General features: G+C 37.3%; 1 protein-coding gene, 3 non-coding genes and 1 pseudogene across 5 annotated transcripts; 4 read left to right on the forward strand and 1 right to left on the reverse strand.

Moving 5' to 3' along the window:
* The first annotated feature begins 1,157 nt into the window (after window positions 1-1,157).
* LOC125584911 lies at window positions 1,158-1,259 on the forward strand. Its single transcript, XR_007321815.1, has one exon. It is a non-coding gene; the product is annotated as a small nucleolar RNA Z157/R69/R10 (small nucleolar RNA).
* A 104-nt stretch (window positions 1,260-1,363) lies between these two features.
* LOC125584916 lies at window positions 1,364-1,450 on the forward strand. The gene has a single exon (XR_007321819.1). It is a non-coding gene; the product is annotated as a small nucleolar RNA R11/Z151 (small nucleolar RNA).
* An 86-nt stretch (window positions 1,451-1,536) lies between these two features.
* LOC125584917 lies at window positions 1,537-1,647 on the forward strand (annotated as a pseudogene).
* A 73-nt stretch (window positions 1,648-1,720) lies between these two features.
* On the forward strand, window positions 1,721-1,851 carry LOC125584941. Its single transcript, XR_007321837.1, has one exon. It is a non-coding gene; the product is annotated as a small nucleolar RNA snoR80 (small nucleolar RNA).
* A 366-nt stretch (window positions 1,852-2,217) lies between these two features.
* Window positions 2,218-9,942, reverse strand: LOC106346882 (peroxisome biogenesis protein 22). 2 transcript variants are annotated; one of them, XM_048753238.1, is made up of 12 exons: window positions 9,696-9,942; window positions 9,330-9,569; window positions 9,196-9,243; window positions 9,013-9,069; window positions 8,825-8,926; window positions 8,416-8,481; window positions 8,224-8,325; window positions 6,802-8,132; window positions 3,731-6,217; window positions 3,454-3,634; window positions 3,105-3,160; window positions 2,218-2,520 (listed from the first exon to the last, which is right to left on the reverse strand). In XM_048753238.1, the coding sequence occupies exons 1-8, from the start codon at window positions 9,921-9,923 to the stop codon at window positions 8,028-8,030; spliced, it is 948 nt and encodes a 315-aa protein (XP_048609195.1). In that variant the 5' UTR covers window positions 9,924-9,942; the 3' UTR covers window positions 2,218-2,520; window positions 3,105-3,160; window positions 3,454-3,634; window positions 3,731-6,217; window positions 6,802-8,027. The 2 variants fall into 2 exon arrangements, with proteins under 2 accessions (XP_048609195.1, XP_048609194.1); XM_048753237.1 differs by lacking the exons at window positions 8,224-8,325; window positions 8,416-8,481; window positions 8,825-8,926; ... (2 more) ...; window positions 9,330-9,569; window positions 9,696-9,942 and having other exon boundaries at window positions 6,802-7,973.
* Window positions 9,943-19,999: the final 10,057 nt, after the last annotated feature.

The following is a 19,999-nucleotide window of genomic DNA, read 5'->3' on the forward strand; positions in this document are numbered from 1 at the left end:
TACTCCGATTTCTATTCTATTTTTTATTAAAATAGAGTTTAAAGTAAAAATGTTATAAAGGTACTTTATTTCTTACTCTATAATAGAATGAAAATAGGTTTACTCCAAATATAAAATAACTCGTTTTTGTTTTATTCATCACTTTATTTTCTATTCTAAAATAGAGTACCATTGGAGCAAATTTAAATTTTATTATAGAGCTATTCTATTTTAAAGTAAAAAATAGAATAAACCATTGGAAATGGTCTTATGCATAATTTTGACAATGTATTGATGAAGAAAGAAATATTGGGCCTTGTGAAAGATAAGTATGTTAAGTGATGAATTTATATGCATTGCCGTGACGACATGTTTTGTGTATGTCATATTAGATGTCATATTAGTCTTGTCTAGTAGATCTGCAGTGTGTGAACCTGTTGCCATTCAGAATATTTTGGATTATGTGCGTGTCACAAGAGCCTCTCAGTTTTGCATGTTGAGATGGAAGATTTACTTTGGACAATCTTTTGTATGAGAGACAAAAAAATAATTTCGGTATGGTTCGAGACGGACTGTTCAGACTTAGTAAAAATGACTACAAACCCGATGGATTGGCCAGTCTTCACGACATAGATTGAGACGTTCCAAAAGCTACAAGAAGACTTTGAGGATGTGAGACTGTCTTATATTCTTTGGAATCGGAATAGCCGGACAGACACGCTAGCAAAGGATATAAGGACCAAAAACTATACTTTCTCCCATATAGATTAGATCCGGAAAGATAAAAATGCTCTTCGGAAAATCAGATAGTCTGGGTAGAGGACAAAAGAAAGAAAAGATAACCTGTTGCCGTTCGAGTGACTTAAAATGGAAAAATATATGGATTCATGTTGGGCTTAATAATAGAGAGCTAGAGTCTAATTATTGGGCCATCTTAAAGACAAAACCCTAAAACGAAAACGAAAGAGATGTTGTAGCCGCTAGGCGATAAGGAAAACCCTAATCTTCTGAAGACAAACTCAACAGCGTCTGTGTCCCGTATATATATGTTTCGTCTTCGTCACATAATAGAAAACACCGGAGCTGCTTCGTTACCTGTTCTTTTACTTGGTTTTACAATTTTTTTTTTTTCTGGAGATTCTATTTATTTGTTTTTGGGTTTGTGGTGGTGTGTAAAAAGAAATATGGTGATGATACGAATATTTCGTGGACTAGAGTTTCAGATCTGGGCTCTTCACCCAGTAGTTGAAGATACAACCCTTGGCTGTCTGAGTATCCTTTTTACTCTCACCACAACAATATATCTAACTTATTCTAATCTTATTCATTTTTTAAACACTTTTTCTTAAACACTAATTTTTCAAATCGTATTATTATTTTTATATAGCTGATGAGGATAAAACAATTATCTTAGCGGATTTCAGTGAGGTTTTATAATCAATGATCTGAATTGTTACACACACTGAGGCTTCGTAAAAATATTACTTCTTGTTGAATTGAAAAAGTAAATGAATTTGTTTGTTTTTCAAATAATTTGTTTTTAATTTTGCGCATTATGATGCAATGATGATAAAATAGCACGAAGGTGCGTGAAGGGCAGTGGACAAAACATAATATGTTTTGCCGTGAGCTCTCTTAATTAAACGACTTCTCCTTCCACTGAGCATAAACAATATATTCTCTTAAATTGTAATTTATGTTGATAATTTGATACTTAAAACCGTAATGAAAGGCGTCTTTTACCAATTCTGAGGGATAAAAACAGTTCCTTTAGGTATAATGGCACTGACGCAATATTTATTAGGTCGTGGTATATCCTGATCATCTGACCTTTTTCTATGTTAGTTGATCCTGGAAATGCCTCACACATTGATTCATAAACTTTCCGTTCTGTGTTTTAATGACACTTTTGTTTTAAAGGGGATATAATTTTGATAGTGGCAAATATACAAACTCGTCGTACCTAATAACCAGCAGCTATAAACAATCTTCAATAGTTAACTTACAACTACTTGAGTAAATGATCCCCGCAAGGCACCTCTTTTGGTGACGATACGATTGAGACGATTTTATAATGAAACCAATTCTTGTAAAACGACCATGACAAAAGTCCTTGACACTATGAATTTTTCAAGATACCTACCAAAGGAAGATACTATTTCCACAACCATATTGGTGCAAAATTGCTTTATCCAAAAGTCAAAATAAGCTAGCGTGAGAAGCAAGTAAAAAAAAGCCTGAAGTAGGAACAGCTAAGGTTTTTGCTGTTGTGAATTAATTGAAACGTACATTTGGAGGTTGTCTACAAAAATTGTGACACCCGTCACCTCCTATATGGAGGACAGCGTGTCACCCCCGACGCGTCATCATACAACAATGTGACACCCGTCTCCCTGACACTAAGGACGACGGGCCACCAACAATATCCCGTAATATAAAAGCCCATAAACCCGACAACTCTCACCCATGCCCAAATAAAATCCGAAAGAAAAGTCCAATAGCACCAAGTCCGTCCAAATATCACATACTTGTTTGTCTCACCTGAAAAGGAGAAGAGTGAGGGGTGAGCGACAGGGGAATCGCTCAGTGAGGTATGGGATGCCACCCCGAAGTCCATGGACCCGGACATAGCACTCCGAATAAATATAATTTAATTATAATGCATGTCAAACACAGTACCTAAAGTACCCAAACAACAAACAATGGTCCTAGCGAGGTGCACACTCGCTGCCCACTAACAGGCCAAAACACTACCGAAAAGGTGCTCGGTTCATACACACACCGAAAAAGTGCTCGGTAACACACGCCCGTAGACGATTTATCGACACTTCCAGTCTACGGCTCAACCGGTCGACTAAAGTTGGCCGTGACCTCCATACAATCCGGCATACAGCAGTCCGACTCTGTATCCGTCTCCAAACAAAAACAATCCTAGCTAAGAATTTACATTAAGTGAAACAATCAATGTTGAATCCTCTAACCCCCTAGTTCCGGTTTATGTAAAGAACCTAAAACTAAACAAGCAATGACAGACTCGATTTCACACAGACGGAACACATTAGAAATAAATTATACTTATTCGAGGTCCTAAGCCGAATAAGAGGAGTTCGGGAATAGACCCTCACCTTAGCAATAGAAAAGTGTTGTCTATGAACTCCAGCTGCTCAAATAGACTCCATATCTGAAATCAGATCGAAATTCTGAGTCAGAACGCCTTTCGAACGGTCGAAAACGGAACTGGTCAAGGTTTTCGAAAAAGTCAACCCGCTGGTCAAAGTCAACCCGGTAATCGATTTGACTAAACCGACCGGTTTACCCTAACCGAACCAAAATCAATTTAAACCGGCTAACCGATCGGTTAACCGAGTCAACCGAGTTGACTCACTGAGTTGACTCGGCCGAGTTGACCGAGTCGCCGGTGAGTCACCGGTGTCGGTCACCGGCGGCGACGGCGGAGCTGCGGCGGCGGCTTACCGGAAAGTTGGCCGGCGGCGACGGCGGAGCTGCGGTGGCGACGATTTCCGGCGGCGGCGCGTGCGTTTCACGCGCGCGCGAAGGGCGGTTTTCTGGAGGCGCGTACGGCTTCGTCCGGGCTCCGTTTGAGGCGTGCTTGGTGTCTACGGCTTCGTCTCGACGAGAGGAACACGATGATGGGCTTGGATGCACGAGATTCACAACGGTTAAGAAGTTATGGTCGATTTACTAAACGGACGAAACTGAACTTAAATCATGGGATTTTCGCGGTGGTTACCTGCGATTAACGGTGGTGGCGAGCTCAACACGGTCACGGGGCGCAGAGGCTATAACGAACTCCGGTGACGACCTCAACCTCTCCAAATCCTTCTTCTCACCTTCCCCTCTCTTCTTTTATCTTCCCTTCTCTTCTCTACTCTTCTCTTCTCTCTGATTTTTTTTCTTTTGATTGCAGGTTATTAGTGGAGAATGTGGGTTTAATAGATGTGTTAATGGGTGGAGTTGGTGGAGTGGAGAAGTTAGGTCGTGACAATTCTCCCCTACTTACAAGGAATTCGTCCCCGAATTCAATTCATAAGCTGTCATGCCCAATGTCAATCCGGAAAAGCTCCGGATAATCAATCCTCATCTGGGGCTCGGACTCCCAAGTCTCCTCCTGAATACCATCTCTCTCCCAACGAACTTTGACCAACATAGTCATCATACCATCATCTGCTCTCACTTGGCGATCCAATAGCTCTACTGGCTGACACGGCGCACGCAAATTCCTACCAAGGTCACTGGGCGGCTGCTGCAAAATGAGCTCCGGTTCTCTCACGACTTTCCTCAAAACAGAAACATGAAACACGTCATGGAAATCTGATAACTCTTCGGATAAATCCAATCGGTAAGCAACTGCTCCAATTCGCTCCAAAATGGGATATGGTCCCATATATCTCGGTTTAAGCTTCTTCAGCTTCCGAGTCTTAGATCCTCCCTGAAATGTCCTCATTTTCAGGTATACCAGGTCGCCAACCTGGAATTCCAAATCTTTACGCCGCTTATCTGCATAACTCTTCTGACGGTCATGGGCTTCCCTAAGCCGCATCTTAAGCATCTCAACCTGCTCAACTGTCTCTTGAACCATTGCAGGTTCTATCTCACGTCGCTCCCCCACTTCGGTCCAACAAAGCGGTGTGCGACAAGGCCTACCATAAAGAGCCTCATATGGTGCCATCTTAATGCTTGAGTGATAACTATTATTGTAGGCGAACTCTGTTAGGGGTAGGTACTTTGCCCAACTCCCTTCCCAATCCAAAACACAAGCTCTAAGCATATCCTCCAAAGTCTGAATCGTCCTCTCTGACTGACCGTCTGTCTGCGGGTGATAAGCCGTACTCATATGCACTTTCGTCCCAAGCGCCTTCTGGAAGGCTCTCCAAAACTCAGACGTGAACTTTGTATCCCGATCCGATACAATGCTGACCGGAACTCCATGCAATCTTACAATCTCGCTGATGTAAGTCTGTGCTAGCTGATCAGCTCTGTCTGTCTTCTTAACCGCTAGAAAATGGGCTGACTTCGTAAGTCTATCCACGACTACCCATATGGCATTCTTCCCTCCTGATGTAGTCGGCAAACCCGTCACAAAATCCATAGTCACCATGTCCCATTTCCACTCTGGCAATGGTAGATTTTGCAATAGTCCGCTGGGCACTTGATGCTCTGCCTTAACCTTCTGACATGTCTGGCACTACGACACAAAAGTAGCAACATCTTTCTTCATACCAGGCCAATGATAATAGCGCTTCAGATCTCTGTACATCTTGGTATTTCCTGGATGAATAGAGAAACTCGAGTTGTGTGCTTGCCGTAAGATCTCCTTTCTTAACAACTCATCATTGGGCACACAAACCCGGTTTCGGTACATGAACATCCCGCTCGAAGTTGTGTGATATCCAATACTCCCAATCTCGATCTGTTCAACCAATCCAGAATGCTAACTTGTGCTTGTGTATCCTCCATAGCAAAACTGCCTGCTCCAAAGTCCCAAGGACATCTGTCTCTCCATTGATAGTAATGGCACCCAACCTGAGACTAGCAAATCTCCAAAATAGTCAATATACTCGTACACACAACAACACATGCCAACCAATGGCTCATATCACACACCACAAAATCTCCAGTAACAAAACTCGTGGAACGATTGCTTGAAGTGGGCTGGTGGCAGAAACGTCACATATCCACTCCTGGATAGCCTCGAAATCATGACCGAAGAAACTGATAACTCCCGAGAAAACTGACGAACCTGGACTTCACGCAACTGCTGAACATCTGTCGAGAACCTTGATAGTCGAAGGACGAATGACGATGATTTTACTCATCGTCATAGAAAGAGACATTTGAGTTAGTAATTACAGGACATAATGATGCTAAAAGAATTTCAAAATGTATAAATAAATATATAGTTTTTTTTTTTTTTTTTTAAGTTGAAAACCGAATCCCCTGACCGCCATCCCAGACGGAACCGGGATGGAACCCGCTCTGATACCAAATTGTGACACCCGTCACCTCCTATATGGAGGACAGCGTGTCACCCCCGACGCGTCATCATACAACAATGTGACACCCGTCTCCCTGACACTAAGGACGACGGGCCACCAACAATATCCCGTAATATAAAAGCCCATAAACCCGACAACTCTCACCCATGCCCAAATAAAATCCGAAAGAAAAGTCCAATAGCACCAAGTCCGTCCAAATATCACATACTTGTTTGTCTCACCTGAAAAGGGGAAGAGTGAGGGGTGAGCGACAGGGGAATCGCTCAGTGAGGTATGGGATGCCACCCCGAAGTCCATGGACCCGGACATACCACTCCGAATAAATATAATTTAATTATAATGCATGTCAAACACAATACCTAAAGTACCCAAACAACAAACAATGGTCCTAGCGAGGTGCACACTCGCTGCCCACTAACAGGCCAAAACACTACCGAAAAGGTGCTCGGTTCATACACACACCGAAAAAGTGCTCGGTAACACACGCCCGTAGACGATTTATCGACACTTCCAGTCTACGGCTCAACCGGTCGACTAAAGTTGGCCGTGACCTCCATACAATCCGGCATACAGCAGTCCGACTCTGTATCCGTCTCCAAACAAAAACAATCCTACCTAAGAATTTACATTAAGTGAAACAATCAATGTTGAATCCTCTAACCCCCTAGTTCCGGTTTATGTAAAGAACCTAAAACTAAACAAGCAATGACAGACTCGATTTCACACAGACGGAACACATTAGAAATAAATTATACTTATTCGAGGTCCTAAGCCGAATAAGAGGAGTTCGGGAATAGACCCTCACCTTAGCAATAGAAAAGTGTTGTCTATGAACTCCAGCTGCTCAAATAGACTCCATATCTGAAATCAGATCGAAATTCTGAGTCAGAACGCCTTTCGAACGGTCGAAAACGGAACTGGTCAAGGTTTTCGAAAAAGTCAACCCGCTGGTCAAAGTCAACCCGGTAATCGATTTGACTAAACCGACCGGTTTACCCTAACCGAACCAAAATCAATTTAAACCGGCTAACCGATCGGTTAACCGAGTCAACCGAGTTGACTCACTGAGTTGACTCGGCCGAGTTGACCGAGTCGCCGGTGAGTCACCGGTGTCGGTCACCGGCGGCGACGGCGGAGCTGCGGCGGCGGCTTACCGGGAAGTTGGCCGGCGGCGACGGCGGAGCTGCGGCGGCGGACGGTGGTCCGGCGGCGGAGCTGCGGTGGCGACGATTTCCGGCGGCGGCGCGTGCGTTTCACGCGCGCGCGAAGGGCGGTTTTCTGGAGGCGCGTACGGCTTCGTCCGGGCTCCGTTTGAGGCGTGCTTGGTGTCTACGGCTTCGTCTCGACGAGAGGAAAACGATGATGGGCTTGGATGCACGAGATTCGCAACGGTTAAGAAGTTATGGTCGATTTACTAAACGGACGAAACTGAACTTAAATCATGGGATTTTCGCGGTGGTTACCTGCGATTAACGGTGGTGGCGAGCTCAACACGGTCACGGGGCGCAGAGGCTATAACGAACTCCGGTGACGACCGCAACCTCTCCAAATCCTTCTTCTCACCTCCCTCTCTCTTCTTTTATCTTCCCTTCTCTTCTCTACTCTTCTCTTCTCTCTGATTTTTTTTCTTTTGATTGCAGGTTATTAGTGGAGAAGGTGGGTTTAATAGATGTGTTAATGGGTGGAGTTGGTGGAGTGGAGAAGTTAGGTCGTGACATTCACATTACGAGTTCCCATTGATGCAACCAGAAAACACGATAATGTTGTTGATACAGAAATTACAAACTTCATTACTTCCACCGAAGGAACTCTCCCAGTACTTTCTAACTCCATAAAAATTGATGTTTTTTTTAATTTGCAGGCAACACAAAAAAAAAAAAAAAAAAGAGGAAGTTACAAGTTTTATGATGGAAACGAGACCATTTACGCCTCTGCTCTTTGCTTCTGTCAGAACAAGAAGAGGATCGAATTGAAAATTACGAGTTTGTAGTTTGTTTTGCATATCTTTCGCACTCTTTTTATTGGCATTAATTAAGCACATCCAAAGAACTGCTCTATTGACTGCGAGGTGAACACATTGGGAGCACTTCGCTCTGGTTTCGATTCAGAGACGTGAAGCTGATATTTGATGAACCTCTGCCATAACACAAAACAAAGGGAGAATATCAATTTAACTAAACTGTGGATAAGAGAATGTAAACTTTTTAAACAAGGCAAAGGACTTTACAGCTAGTTGTGTGGTGATCTCTGGGTTTGTATCAATATGCCAGTCAGGTTCTAGTTGTCTAACAAACGAAGTTCTTCCGATCTCCGTACTACAAAACAGGACCTACAAAAAATTTATGTCAAAATATATTTGTAAGAAGTCTTCACACTGCGAAAAACATAGCTTGTCTGAGAAAGCTTTGATTGAGAGTACCTTATCTTTGACCAAACCACCAGAGGTGAAAACACCTGCAGTCTCTAAAGCCTCTAGAACTCTGGCCTGCATAACCAGTAGTTTAAAATGTGAGTTTCAGAACCACTGATAATCAACCTGCTTCCTTGGTCAACAGCAAACAAAAAAATAATAATAATACAAGAATGCACACTAGTCTCACGCATTTAGTTGCAACAATGTCATGTCAGCTAACAAATCCTTCTTATCAAAACATTATCCATTATTTCACTCTAATCTAGAAAAAAATATGTTATGATCCCCTTCCCCATTAAAGCTAATCATGTTTAATGATGATAACCACACCTATTTTGATATGCCATGCTAGAGACAAGTACCAACACAAAGGGCAAGAAAAGAACATTTAAATATAGAGGAAGTTGTTGCTCACTTCGCTTTCGTCGTCAAGAACTCTTTCCATGAGATATAAGTCAGAAGACTTTGTAATCTCTAAGAGAACTTCCAGAACGGATGACCTCACTGTTGCTTGTTTCTGCATAAAAAAATTCTCAGAATCAGGTTACAGACACATAATGCAAATAACTTACATGAATACCCACAAAATGGAAATGCTACTACTTGGAGTTCTTCTGGACTTGATTCCTCAAGAATGACTCCAAGAAGACGGCATGTTACCTACAAATACATTATTAGACAAGCTCACTACAAATACATTATCATATGTGCAGTTCCAAATGATTAAAACATTACAAAAAAGATAAAATTCACAACATTAGTAATCAATGCTGACATGCAATTTACCTTCCGTCCTTCACTAAGCTTCTGCCTCACCATCTGCCCCAGTGTAGGCTGCCAAAAAAAAAAAGGAAGTTCATTCATAACACTGAAGGTACAAAGTTTGAAACTTTTGGGTACAGAAATAGAAAGAACGTTACTTTCACAGGCTGAAAAAACTGATCAACAACATCTTGCACTCCGTTATCCTCATGAGGCAAAGAAACATCAGGAAGGTTCGAACCTAGATTAGACTGAGCAGCAGCACTAGAGGTTTCAGCTGATTGCATCCTGCGTTTTGGCTGCCTTCTTCGAGGCTCCCCTGGTGGCGTTCTTATAGCCCTCCATGTGAATATCACAGCGATTGCAAGCCCCGCAATAGCACCAATAGATCTTGAATCCTAGTTACAAGACAGCAACAACGAATCCAAGAAGCTAAACCCAATTAGAATCCAATCCTAGAGATTACAGATCCGATTATAGAAACCCACGTAAAGGACAGATAGATAAATAGAGAGAGATCGAACCAGATTGGGAATAGATGTAGAGAAGAGGCTAGACATCTTGACAGTAACGTACGCGCTTAATCGTTTGATCAATCGAGCAATCTCTTCGGTAGGCGACGAAGAAGACGATTCCCCCATAATCCTTCGAACGTGTAACACGGAAATTCGGACAATCAGATTCTTAGCTTCTTCAAAAGCTGTCTGAAAATTCCAGAAAAGAAGGGCACTGTACTTGGGGGAAAAGTACATCCGATGAAACTGACACGTGTTTATTTTCATGCGTGGCAATAGATTAGCTTGTGTGACCACGATTTATACCGTGGGGTGCGATGGATATGATCTCTATCGCGGAAGGAGTTGGAACGGTGCGTTTTGTTTGTTTCCCTCTTGGCTTTGAAGCCGTTTTTATATGATCAACACAATACTCAAAAAAAAAAAAAATGATCAACACAATACAACCAGATTTGTTTACAGATTGGTATGGTTTGTTACTTAAGCCATCAATGGGTATCACTCGCATGTGAAAAGAAGCAAACAGAGAGATGAATATGCAGACCACATGAGACATTAGAGGAAAACTGGAACTATTCTTTAGAAGCCAATTGAGCTGAATAAAAAAGGAGTATATGTGAATAGAATTTTACAAGCCTGAGTAAAAAAACTAATCTAATGTAAAGTAAATGTTCTACTTTATATAGAAAAAGTTCGTTACATTTTGCAAATCCATGGGCTAAATAAAATGATGGAGAAAGTTTTTTACTAAGTTGATGACTAAGCTAAATCTATTTGGTGACAAATGACTAAAACTAAGTAAACTTGGTGACTAATCTATTTTAGTGACTAAGATGTACAACTTAGTGACAAATGGCAAATACTAAAGCTCACTTGGTGTCTAACCTTGATGACTTAGTAACAAATGTCAAAAGCTTGAGCAAACTCAATGACACATGTCAAAGTTGCTTTATGACTAAGTTTTGTGAATCTCTCCTATAAATAGACATCTTACCTCTCCATTAAAGATACACTCTTATGTACTTGTACACACACAAGTGAAAATATTCACAACAAAAAAGATGTATCAAGATAAGCTTCAATAAGCTTTAATACATCATATACTCTCACTCTTCCAACAAATCTCTTTAGATTTTTTATAGAGTCTCAAGAGTATAACGTGGATGTTGAGTTCGTAGATTCTGTTTTGGGTGATGCAAAACAGTCTCACGTGATTTTATCCTGGGATTCAAAATCATCAGAAACCGTCTCACCTACGGGCGATTTATTGAGTTAAGGAAAGTGATCAAATCACGACTTTACGTATTCGTCTATTTTCATACCGGTTTTAAAACGTTTTACCGCTATATATTATCGTTATCATCACACTTTGTTTCGTAATTTTCAATCAGGATTCTCGCATCCTAACACCTAGTTCTTTTACTTGAAAATTACAGTTATTTAAGTTATACCAGTATACGTCCGTCTTATGCTTGGAGGATTATATGTTTTGGTCGTGAGCTCTTGATTAAAGGCCTCAGACATATGGTTGGAGATGGGAGAACCCTTTCGGTTTGGTCTTCTCCTTGGTTAGTAGACGGAACCAGGATGAGTATTCCTCTTATGAAGAATATATTGATTGACTTGAATCTCACAGTTAACAACGTTTTGATGGATAATTCTCATCTCTGGAATCATGATATGCTAGAAGAACTTTTCTACCCACAGGATATAGAGATCATCCTCAAGATCAAACCAGTCATCTCTACACCGGATTTCTACATCTGGAATCATACTAGATCAGGGGAATACTCTGTTAAAACTGGGTATTGGCTAGCTGAAAAGGAGGCAAAAAGTGAAGCACGGGTAATTGGTGAGGCTCGCCCATCCTTAAATGGAATCAAAGATCAAATTTGGGCACTATCTACAGCTCCAAAAATCAAATTTTTTTTTGTGGAAAGCAATTAATAGAGCCTTATCAGTTACTGATAATCTCATTAACAGAGGTATGAAAATAGACTCGAGAGGCCAAAGCTGTGGTTTGGAAGGTGAATCTATAAACCATGTGCTTTTTACATGTTCTGTGGCCACAAAAACTTGGGCTCTAAGCTACTTTTCTCTTCCCCCAAATGGATTTGATGCTACCTCCATCTTCTAAAATATCTTTAATGTTCTGAAGATTTCGAAAAACAATTTGATTCCATAAAGGGTAAGAAGAAGTGGAGCCTGGATATTATGGTTCTTATGGAAGAATAAAAACTCCTTCTTCTTTGAAGGAAAATTATCATCTTTTGGTCCATCTTTCATCAATTCTATCTTTGAAGAAGTTGATCATTGGTTTTTGATTAAGTCAATTGATAAACAAGAAAAAGACATTGATCTTGCAAACAAAAAGAAGATAATCTTCGGGTGGAAACCCCCTCCTATCTCTTGGTTCAAATGTGATATTGGTTGTGCGTGGGATAAGATCAGACAAGAATGTGGAGCCTCCTGGATTATTCGTAACAGAGACGGTAAAGTTCTCTTCCATGGAAGGAGATCTTTCAGTGGAATTGCTAGTAAACATGATGCATCTCTAGAATGTTGGCCATGGGCTATTGAATGTTTGAAAACATTCAACTTTAACTCTATCATTTTTGCTAGTGATGATCATGAACTCATAGGAGCCATTTCTAAACCGTTGGCTTGGCCATCTCTCTTGTTTTACTCCTCAAAGATCAAGCCGCTGCTCAATAGCTTCCAAGATTGGAAGGTCCAGTTCTACTCCCATCACAACATCAAAGGAGCAAAGCTTATTGCAAAAAGCGTAATCACCAAGGATTTATTTCAATCCTATATTGCTAGGGGCTTTCCTCATTGGCTTCATTATCTTTTTTGTTAAGCCAATGCTTCCCCCTTTTGTCAGTGATTGTAACAAATCCATGTTGTTTCCTCTGTTCCTTTATATATATATATATAAAATTCAGTGTTTAAAAAAAAAAGGCTTGAGAAATATGATATTAAAATAATATTTAAGATTTAGATATGAGTTAGATAAAAAATTTCCGTCGATCAAACGTTTACAATTTATAATACATTTAGCTGGTGGAAAAGTTTCATATACTTAATACAAATATCAAATCATGCGTAGTTTCTTACTTCTGCATTTCGTTTTTAAATCCAACAAGTTTGAACATAACATATCAAAGCTTGGTCAAGGAAGAGTACTGTCCATAGAATCTTCAATAACAATGCCGATGGACTCATATTCTCGTATCGGGCCATTTAATACACCGTAGATCTTATCTTGCTCAGAGATGGGACTTCCAGTGGAGTCAAGCTGATTACATAATGACTTTATCTCTGACAAATACTAAGAAAAAGTCTTTAAACCTTTTGTAGTAGTCTAGATAATCTTTTGGATATCGAGATGTCTTGTAGCAGAGACCATGTTATTATACTACTTTCTAGAGAAAACCAAAAATTTTGACACTTATAAGAGCATCTTCAGTTAGAGACTCAATCAACCACGCCATGATAAGCAGGTCTGTGTGAACCCATTTGAGGAAAGTTGGTTTGTTGTTCTTCATGACTTGGTCGTTGTTTCTCACAGTGAGAATAGGTGTTGGAAAGAGGGATGGCTCCAATCACATAACCCATAAGGAATTGACTATTTAAGAACAACTCACAAACTATAGTTAAGGTAAAGATATCAAAAGGTGTGGAACGTTATGGCTATGATACTATGTATCAAGAACAAAACTAGAAAACAGAGTTGGTAGAAGATGAACAAAATTCATTCATATAGTCTTAGTTTTTACATTGAGACACTTAGAGGTTCTTAGGATGGAGTTCTTAGCGGAAGTTAAGAAACTGTTTCTTAACTTTTAACTAAAAAAGGTAAGAACCGGTTCTTAAATATGGATTTTAAGAGCACCCGCAATGGTGTTACCAAAGAGGAGTCCTTAGAAAAAAGTGTATTTTGATTTTTAAGTATTATTTTTTTTTCTTTTTCAGATAAAAAAAAATATATATCAACCAATCGCGGGTCGCCACATGTCGTGGGAACCCGCAAATAGTATAAGGATTCACTAAGAAAGAGTCTTTATTTAAGAATTTTAAGGATTGAATCCTTAGCTTTTGATGGGGTCCACTGATTATTTAATTATTTTTTCTCTAAGGAGGTGTTATTGGTTTATATATTTTGATTGATTTAGAAATCCATATAGTATTTATAAATCCAAGTAAAATATGAAAATCCGGAGGTTTTCCTTCGGATTTGAGTCTTTGTATTTTTAACTAAAAAATCCAAACAAATCCATTCAAATCTATTATAAAATCAAATATATTAGTAAATCTGTACGATTGAATAACACTTGATTTGATACAAAATTTATGAATCATTAAACCAATAACACATGATTTTAATACATATTTGAAAATCATAGAACCAATAACACTAGATTTAGTTTGGATTTTCAAATCCATTAAAATACAACAACCAATAACCCCTACTAAGGACTCCCACTTGACTCCTATTGCGGATGCTCTAAGAACCGGTTCTTAGCTTTTTTAGTTAAAAGTTAAGAAACAGTTTTTTAACTTCCGGTAAGAACTCCACTCTAAAAACCCCGGGTTAATTATGGTCTTATATACAAGAGAAGGCATTGCTTAAAGGAATATATTCTGAATACGCTTCACCATCTAACCAACCCTTATCTTCATATTGGAGTTTGGCTACGTAACGGTAACTGGAGCTTCGGATAAGATATGATACAGGAGATATTCTTCTATGGTTATGTTTGTTACTATATTTTAGGAGATCATTTGAATTGTTGTGCAAGTGTATATATTCTCTCCTAGATACTCTCTGCTTGAGTTGTATATATGTAAGGCTCGTTGTTGATTAATAACATACAGAAAATTCCCAAACTCTGTTTCTCTTTACTTCGAGCACTGAAAACCCTTTTTTGTCTTAATTGCACAATATGTACTGATTTCTGAGAAAGCTACGGTTGCTGTCTCTCTCTTTTGTGTGGGTTTATGTTCTTCTTTCTTCTTCACGGGCCGGAGACCCCGTCTTTCTAATATTTCGTGTTCGTGAGAATATATGATTCCGATTTTCTACTTTCCGAGGGTAAATAAATCAGTTTTCAAAAAAAAAAAAACAAAAGTTTTCAAACAAAAAAGAACTTCGTTTCGATTTATTTGCTGAATGTTCCTATAATATCCCGATGTGAAAACTATATTTAGTAAGTTATAAAAAAAAACTAAATTTATTAATATAAGTTTCTTTCCAATGTCAAAGTACGCGTTGAATCTTGCATATTTGTACGGAAGCATACAGAATTTGTTTTACTTAATTATTTATATATAGTATACTAGTGTCGGTCCGCACTACGGACGGGATGAAAATTAACAAATAATTAAATTAGTTAAAGTAAATATTTAATATAAATTATTATTATTTAAAAATATATATATTATTTAAATTTTGTACATGTTATTGTATTTAAAGACTAAATAAATATGTTATCTGAAAATTGTTATGATTTTAAAAAGTAAATATACTTTTTATTTTTTATAATATGATTTTCTTTTTACAGAACAGATGAAATTTTGTTTTCATGATATAAACTGTATAGTGATATTGTACTTAACCGAACAGTTAAAATCCACCAAATTTTTTTATGCAATGAATAAATGATGTTCTAAAGCAAAACTTATATAAATTTGTCATCTAAGAACATACCAGGGAAAATGGTATAAGAAGGAAAATGTACTCTATGATTTTGTACTCCAAACTTTATTTTACTTAGCATCATAACTATCATAATTAGAGTTGAATAAACATTAAACTATACAAAATTAAGTATCCACGGACATTTTTAATATTAAAATATAGTAATCTATGATGGTGATAAAGAAACCTACACAATGAAAACTAAGACCAAAACGACCTAAAGTTTAAATTAAGCTAGTTTTTAAAACAACCATTAAAACTAATGATGTTTTATGTAATTTATGTTTTATGTAATTTTTGAGTTTACTACCCAAAAACATCACTAAGATGAATTACCATACTCTATTCTAAATATTTGATCAAGTTTTAAAATCAGCAGACATCTTTTCTGATTTATATATGAACCTCCATCACTTCACTGGAGTTATGCTACAAACAAATTATATATATTTACATATCAAATTATGTTTATATTATTACCAACTATTTTGTTCAATAACAATTTGAAATATATATATATATATATATTAAACCTATAACCAAATCATAGGTAGTTTTTAATTCCTTGTCTTCTTACTCCAAAGTATTAAAACACTATTTAAAGAGATTATTATTGTTAGACATGTCTCTTCCAGTGATATAATAATCAGCCAATGGTTTTTGTATCAAAGATTAACATGAAAACTAATTTGTGGTGGTTTTTTTCATTGAGTGTAAATAATACGACAACAACACGTTAAAAATGGATGATCGTCTTCAACCAAAGTGAAGCTCTGCCGTGAGGGGAACTCCTAAACGGGAGAAATCGTTGAAGCTTCGAATTCGTCTATTGGAATGTACACAAACGTTCTGATCAAAAGCGAAGGTTCCAGCTCTTTCGCCGATTCCATTGATCGTTTTTTAACTTGTCTTGCACCCGAATGTGCACCTTATTTAAGAAACAATTGGTTGAGAATAATTTGACATCTAGCTAATCTGATTCGAGCGAAAAGGGAAAGCAAATTGACATACATCCTAGGTGTTAATGGAGAGTCCAATATCATTATGACTGAGTGGATAAAGATTCTAACATTTTGTATCCATGATTGTTGGCTTGGATCACTTCCAAAAGAAACTCGCATATGCACGCTCTCGCCGACCTTGATACCAAGGGAAGACATTTACAATGATTCATTCACAAAGAAACTAAAACAACAATACAACAAATCTTATTATTTGGTACTATTCAGTAGCAAAAAGAAGAAGAAATTTCAAACAGGTCATTAGCACATCGAGACTAAGCATAACACTGAGAAGGATACAAACTCAAGACAGAAATCGAGAATCTTAATAAGTTGATAAGACAAAAAGAGTCTGATAACTATCAGAGAGAGGAAGAGAGATTAGGATCTTACAGCGTGAGAAAGCTGTGAAAGATATATTCTTTAGTTTTAGTTGCAGAAGCATAGCTCCATAGCCAAATGTTCTTCTTGTGGTCCCCAACAGACACAAAATGCAACACCCCACTGTCAAGAAAGTATTGGATTGTTAGAAATATGTTAGTAACTAAGCAGGCCTCATGAACAGCCTATAATATCCTTGAATCATATAGACCCTTTAGAATGTCTACTTACGCATATGGCTTCATCTTTCTTGAGTGTGAAAGTCCTAATGCGATGTTCTGGTGTACCTCTGTGATTAATGCAAGGTAGCAAATCACATCAAACACAAAGAATCAATAGATCAATTAATCAAAAAGCAAAAAGAGCAATGACTTACCAATATCAAATACACATTCATATCCCTGGATGAAACCCAAAACTTTATCATCATAGTGATGAGTTTAATTGAAGATTACATCCTTATTTATAGGAGAAGATTTCTGCTGTAACCATGGAGAAGGGGAGGGGTATTGAATGTGTCGTAGTGGGAGCCAATAGTTCCTCTTGGTTTAAGTGATGTAAAGGGGTCCTCAGTTGCATCGACTGAATAATGGCAGAGACGTTATGGAGCCGATTTGCAACGTATTAAGCACATAACATAATGTTCAAATGATTAATCCCATCGTTATTTATAAATCTCAAAAGAAAAGGAAAGTGTTTGTTTTTCAAATCGCCGAAGATACCTTCGAGTCAAGAGGAATCATATCAACACAGATATGCTCGCCGCCTCTCTGCACATTCTTCGCCTCCCAGAATTGAGGAAACAGACTTCGTCGATGGCCTACAGCGACCTGAGTTTAAATCAGTGAGAAGGATAGATGAGATCGCCATTCTGCAGAATTTTTTTTTTTTGGATTGTAAGGAATGAAAGGATGCTGTTCAGGGCATGACGGCTGACCTTTTTATAAATGAGATCCACCGACTGAAGAGAGGAGAGGTGCATCGAATGAGGATCATATATGAATGGGATAAAGGAGTTAAGATGGTAGTTAATGACAACGATTGAATGCATCCGTAACGTTTCAATTTCCCTTACCCATCATTAAAACACGTATGGCAAATTGCTCCTGAGATTCTCCGTAAATAGTCCTCTATCATCACCGTTCAAAAACTCCATGGACAGTTTACCAAAGCAGAGGATGAAGAACACTATGAACCCTCGAAATCAAATATGAAAATGTTGAAGTTGAAGAGGGTGTCTGTTTATGTTATGGGTTTGATCAGTAAACACAACAAATTTAGAAAGCCCATTTAATTTAATCTGCCAGGCCCAAAATCACAGTCTATCGTAGAGAATAAAAAACAAAGTACACATATCACGCTACCGATTTCAAAAAGCGTTGCAAAAAGCCCAGCAGATTTCTAATTAAATGAAGTGCATCGTTTTAAATGGCCGGGACACATGGCGCGTTTTGGGAGTTCAAATTAGTAACGTGGAATCCCATGTGGATGGCCTAGGAGTGAAACAAACTGTACTTTATATATAAAGATAAGTTGATAGAGATATTTTACATTTTAATGCATGTAATAATGATAAATTGTAAACTTTGAAGATATTAATTGTGTTTACTAAACTTTAATTAGTTAAAAATTATGAAAATAGTTAATCATAGAAAATAATATATTTATAGTCAAGAATTTACGTGTCTTTTTTAATATCTGTGAAAACTCCAAAACATAGATTTCTTAAGGTGATATTCGTGGGAACGAGGATTTCACAAGATATAAAACCTAGGGAGCTCATTAGTATTTTCGTTTTCTTCTACTTATTTAAGCCACGTGGATTTTAACGTATATTTTTTACCAAGTGAGCGAACTTTTTGCAGGTACTGTCTTCGTTTCTAAATAAGTGTCACTTTGGCATTTTTCACACAGATTAAGAAAATGGCAGAAATATATGTAAGTTATTATTAATTATATTTCTCTAATAGTATTTGAGACAAATAAAAGAATTTATAAAATCAATGTAGTTTTCAATTAATTTTCAGCTGAAAGTAAATATAATTTGCATTGAAATTGTAAAATGACATTTTTTTGTTACAAAAAAAGTTAAAATGACATTTATTATTAAACAAAGAGAATATAAAATAAAGAGTTTTTTCGCAAATATGACTCAAAACTCAAAGTCAAACACAAAATTAACTCATGTTTTTTTTAGAACTTTGACTTGCTCTATTCACCACAAAAGTTTGAAATATTCACGAAAATACCATTAGTTTTTTTTTTTTTTCAAAAATGAGTATTTTACTCTATCATTCTCATCTTCATCAAGTATTTACAATATTGTCATTGTCATCAATACACCAACCACCATGAACAACCAATTTGAAGTTATTAATACACCTAAAAATCGATTTTAGGTTACTTTTACATTTGATTCGAGTTTGATTCATAAGGCTTTTGGGTTATTTTTGCATTTTATTTAAGTTTGAGTATATTTTTACAATCAAAATCAAGTTTTGAATCATATTTGGTAAATTCCTTTAAAATAAAATGGTAAATGAAATTTTAAATTGAAATATTATACCCTTTCGAGTTTGGATACAAATATTTGATTTGATATTTTAACTATTTCATACATTTTAAAAATAATAAATATATCTATTATGTAAGAATTAAAAAACTAATATATATTAAAATCCTTAAATCCAAAATAAAAATAATATACAAGATATAAATATGAATAATGTAAAACTAAATATCTAAAATTAACATAAAACTTGGTTGATATTTGTGTGGAGAAAAAATATCTTTTTATATTTATTTGTGACTATTTTGATGTTTTGTATACTTTCATGTATTTTGAATATTTTATAGATATTAAATCTAACATTAATATATTTAATTAAATAACCGTGTTTAAGATATCTTCGGATATCCAAAATATTTCAGCTCAGATCGGAACTCAGATTTAGTTTCAGATTCTTAGATATTAAAATTTTAGATTTATTCGGATGTTTATTCAGTTTCGGTTCAGGTTTATTACTATTTTTCTGGGTCTGATTTGGCTCGGTTCTTTTTATCTGGCTCAGCCCTAATCACGTGGTTCTTAAAAAGAATTGTCCAACTTTGACTATTTCATCGGCTCTTTTCTCTCGCCGAAAATATTAAGTTTCAACCTCTCTCCTGTCTTTTAGACTAAAGCATCGGAATGATAAAACGATTTTCTTTACGGTCACCAAAGTACAAAA

Source organism: Brassica napus, chromosome C3, assembly GCF_020379485.1.
Source record: "Brassica napus cultivar Da-Ae chromosome C3, Da-Ae, whole genome shotgun sequence".
NCBI lineage: Eukaryota > Viridiplantae > Streptophyta > Magnoliopsida > Brassicales > Brassicaceae > Brassica > Brassica napus.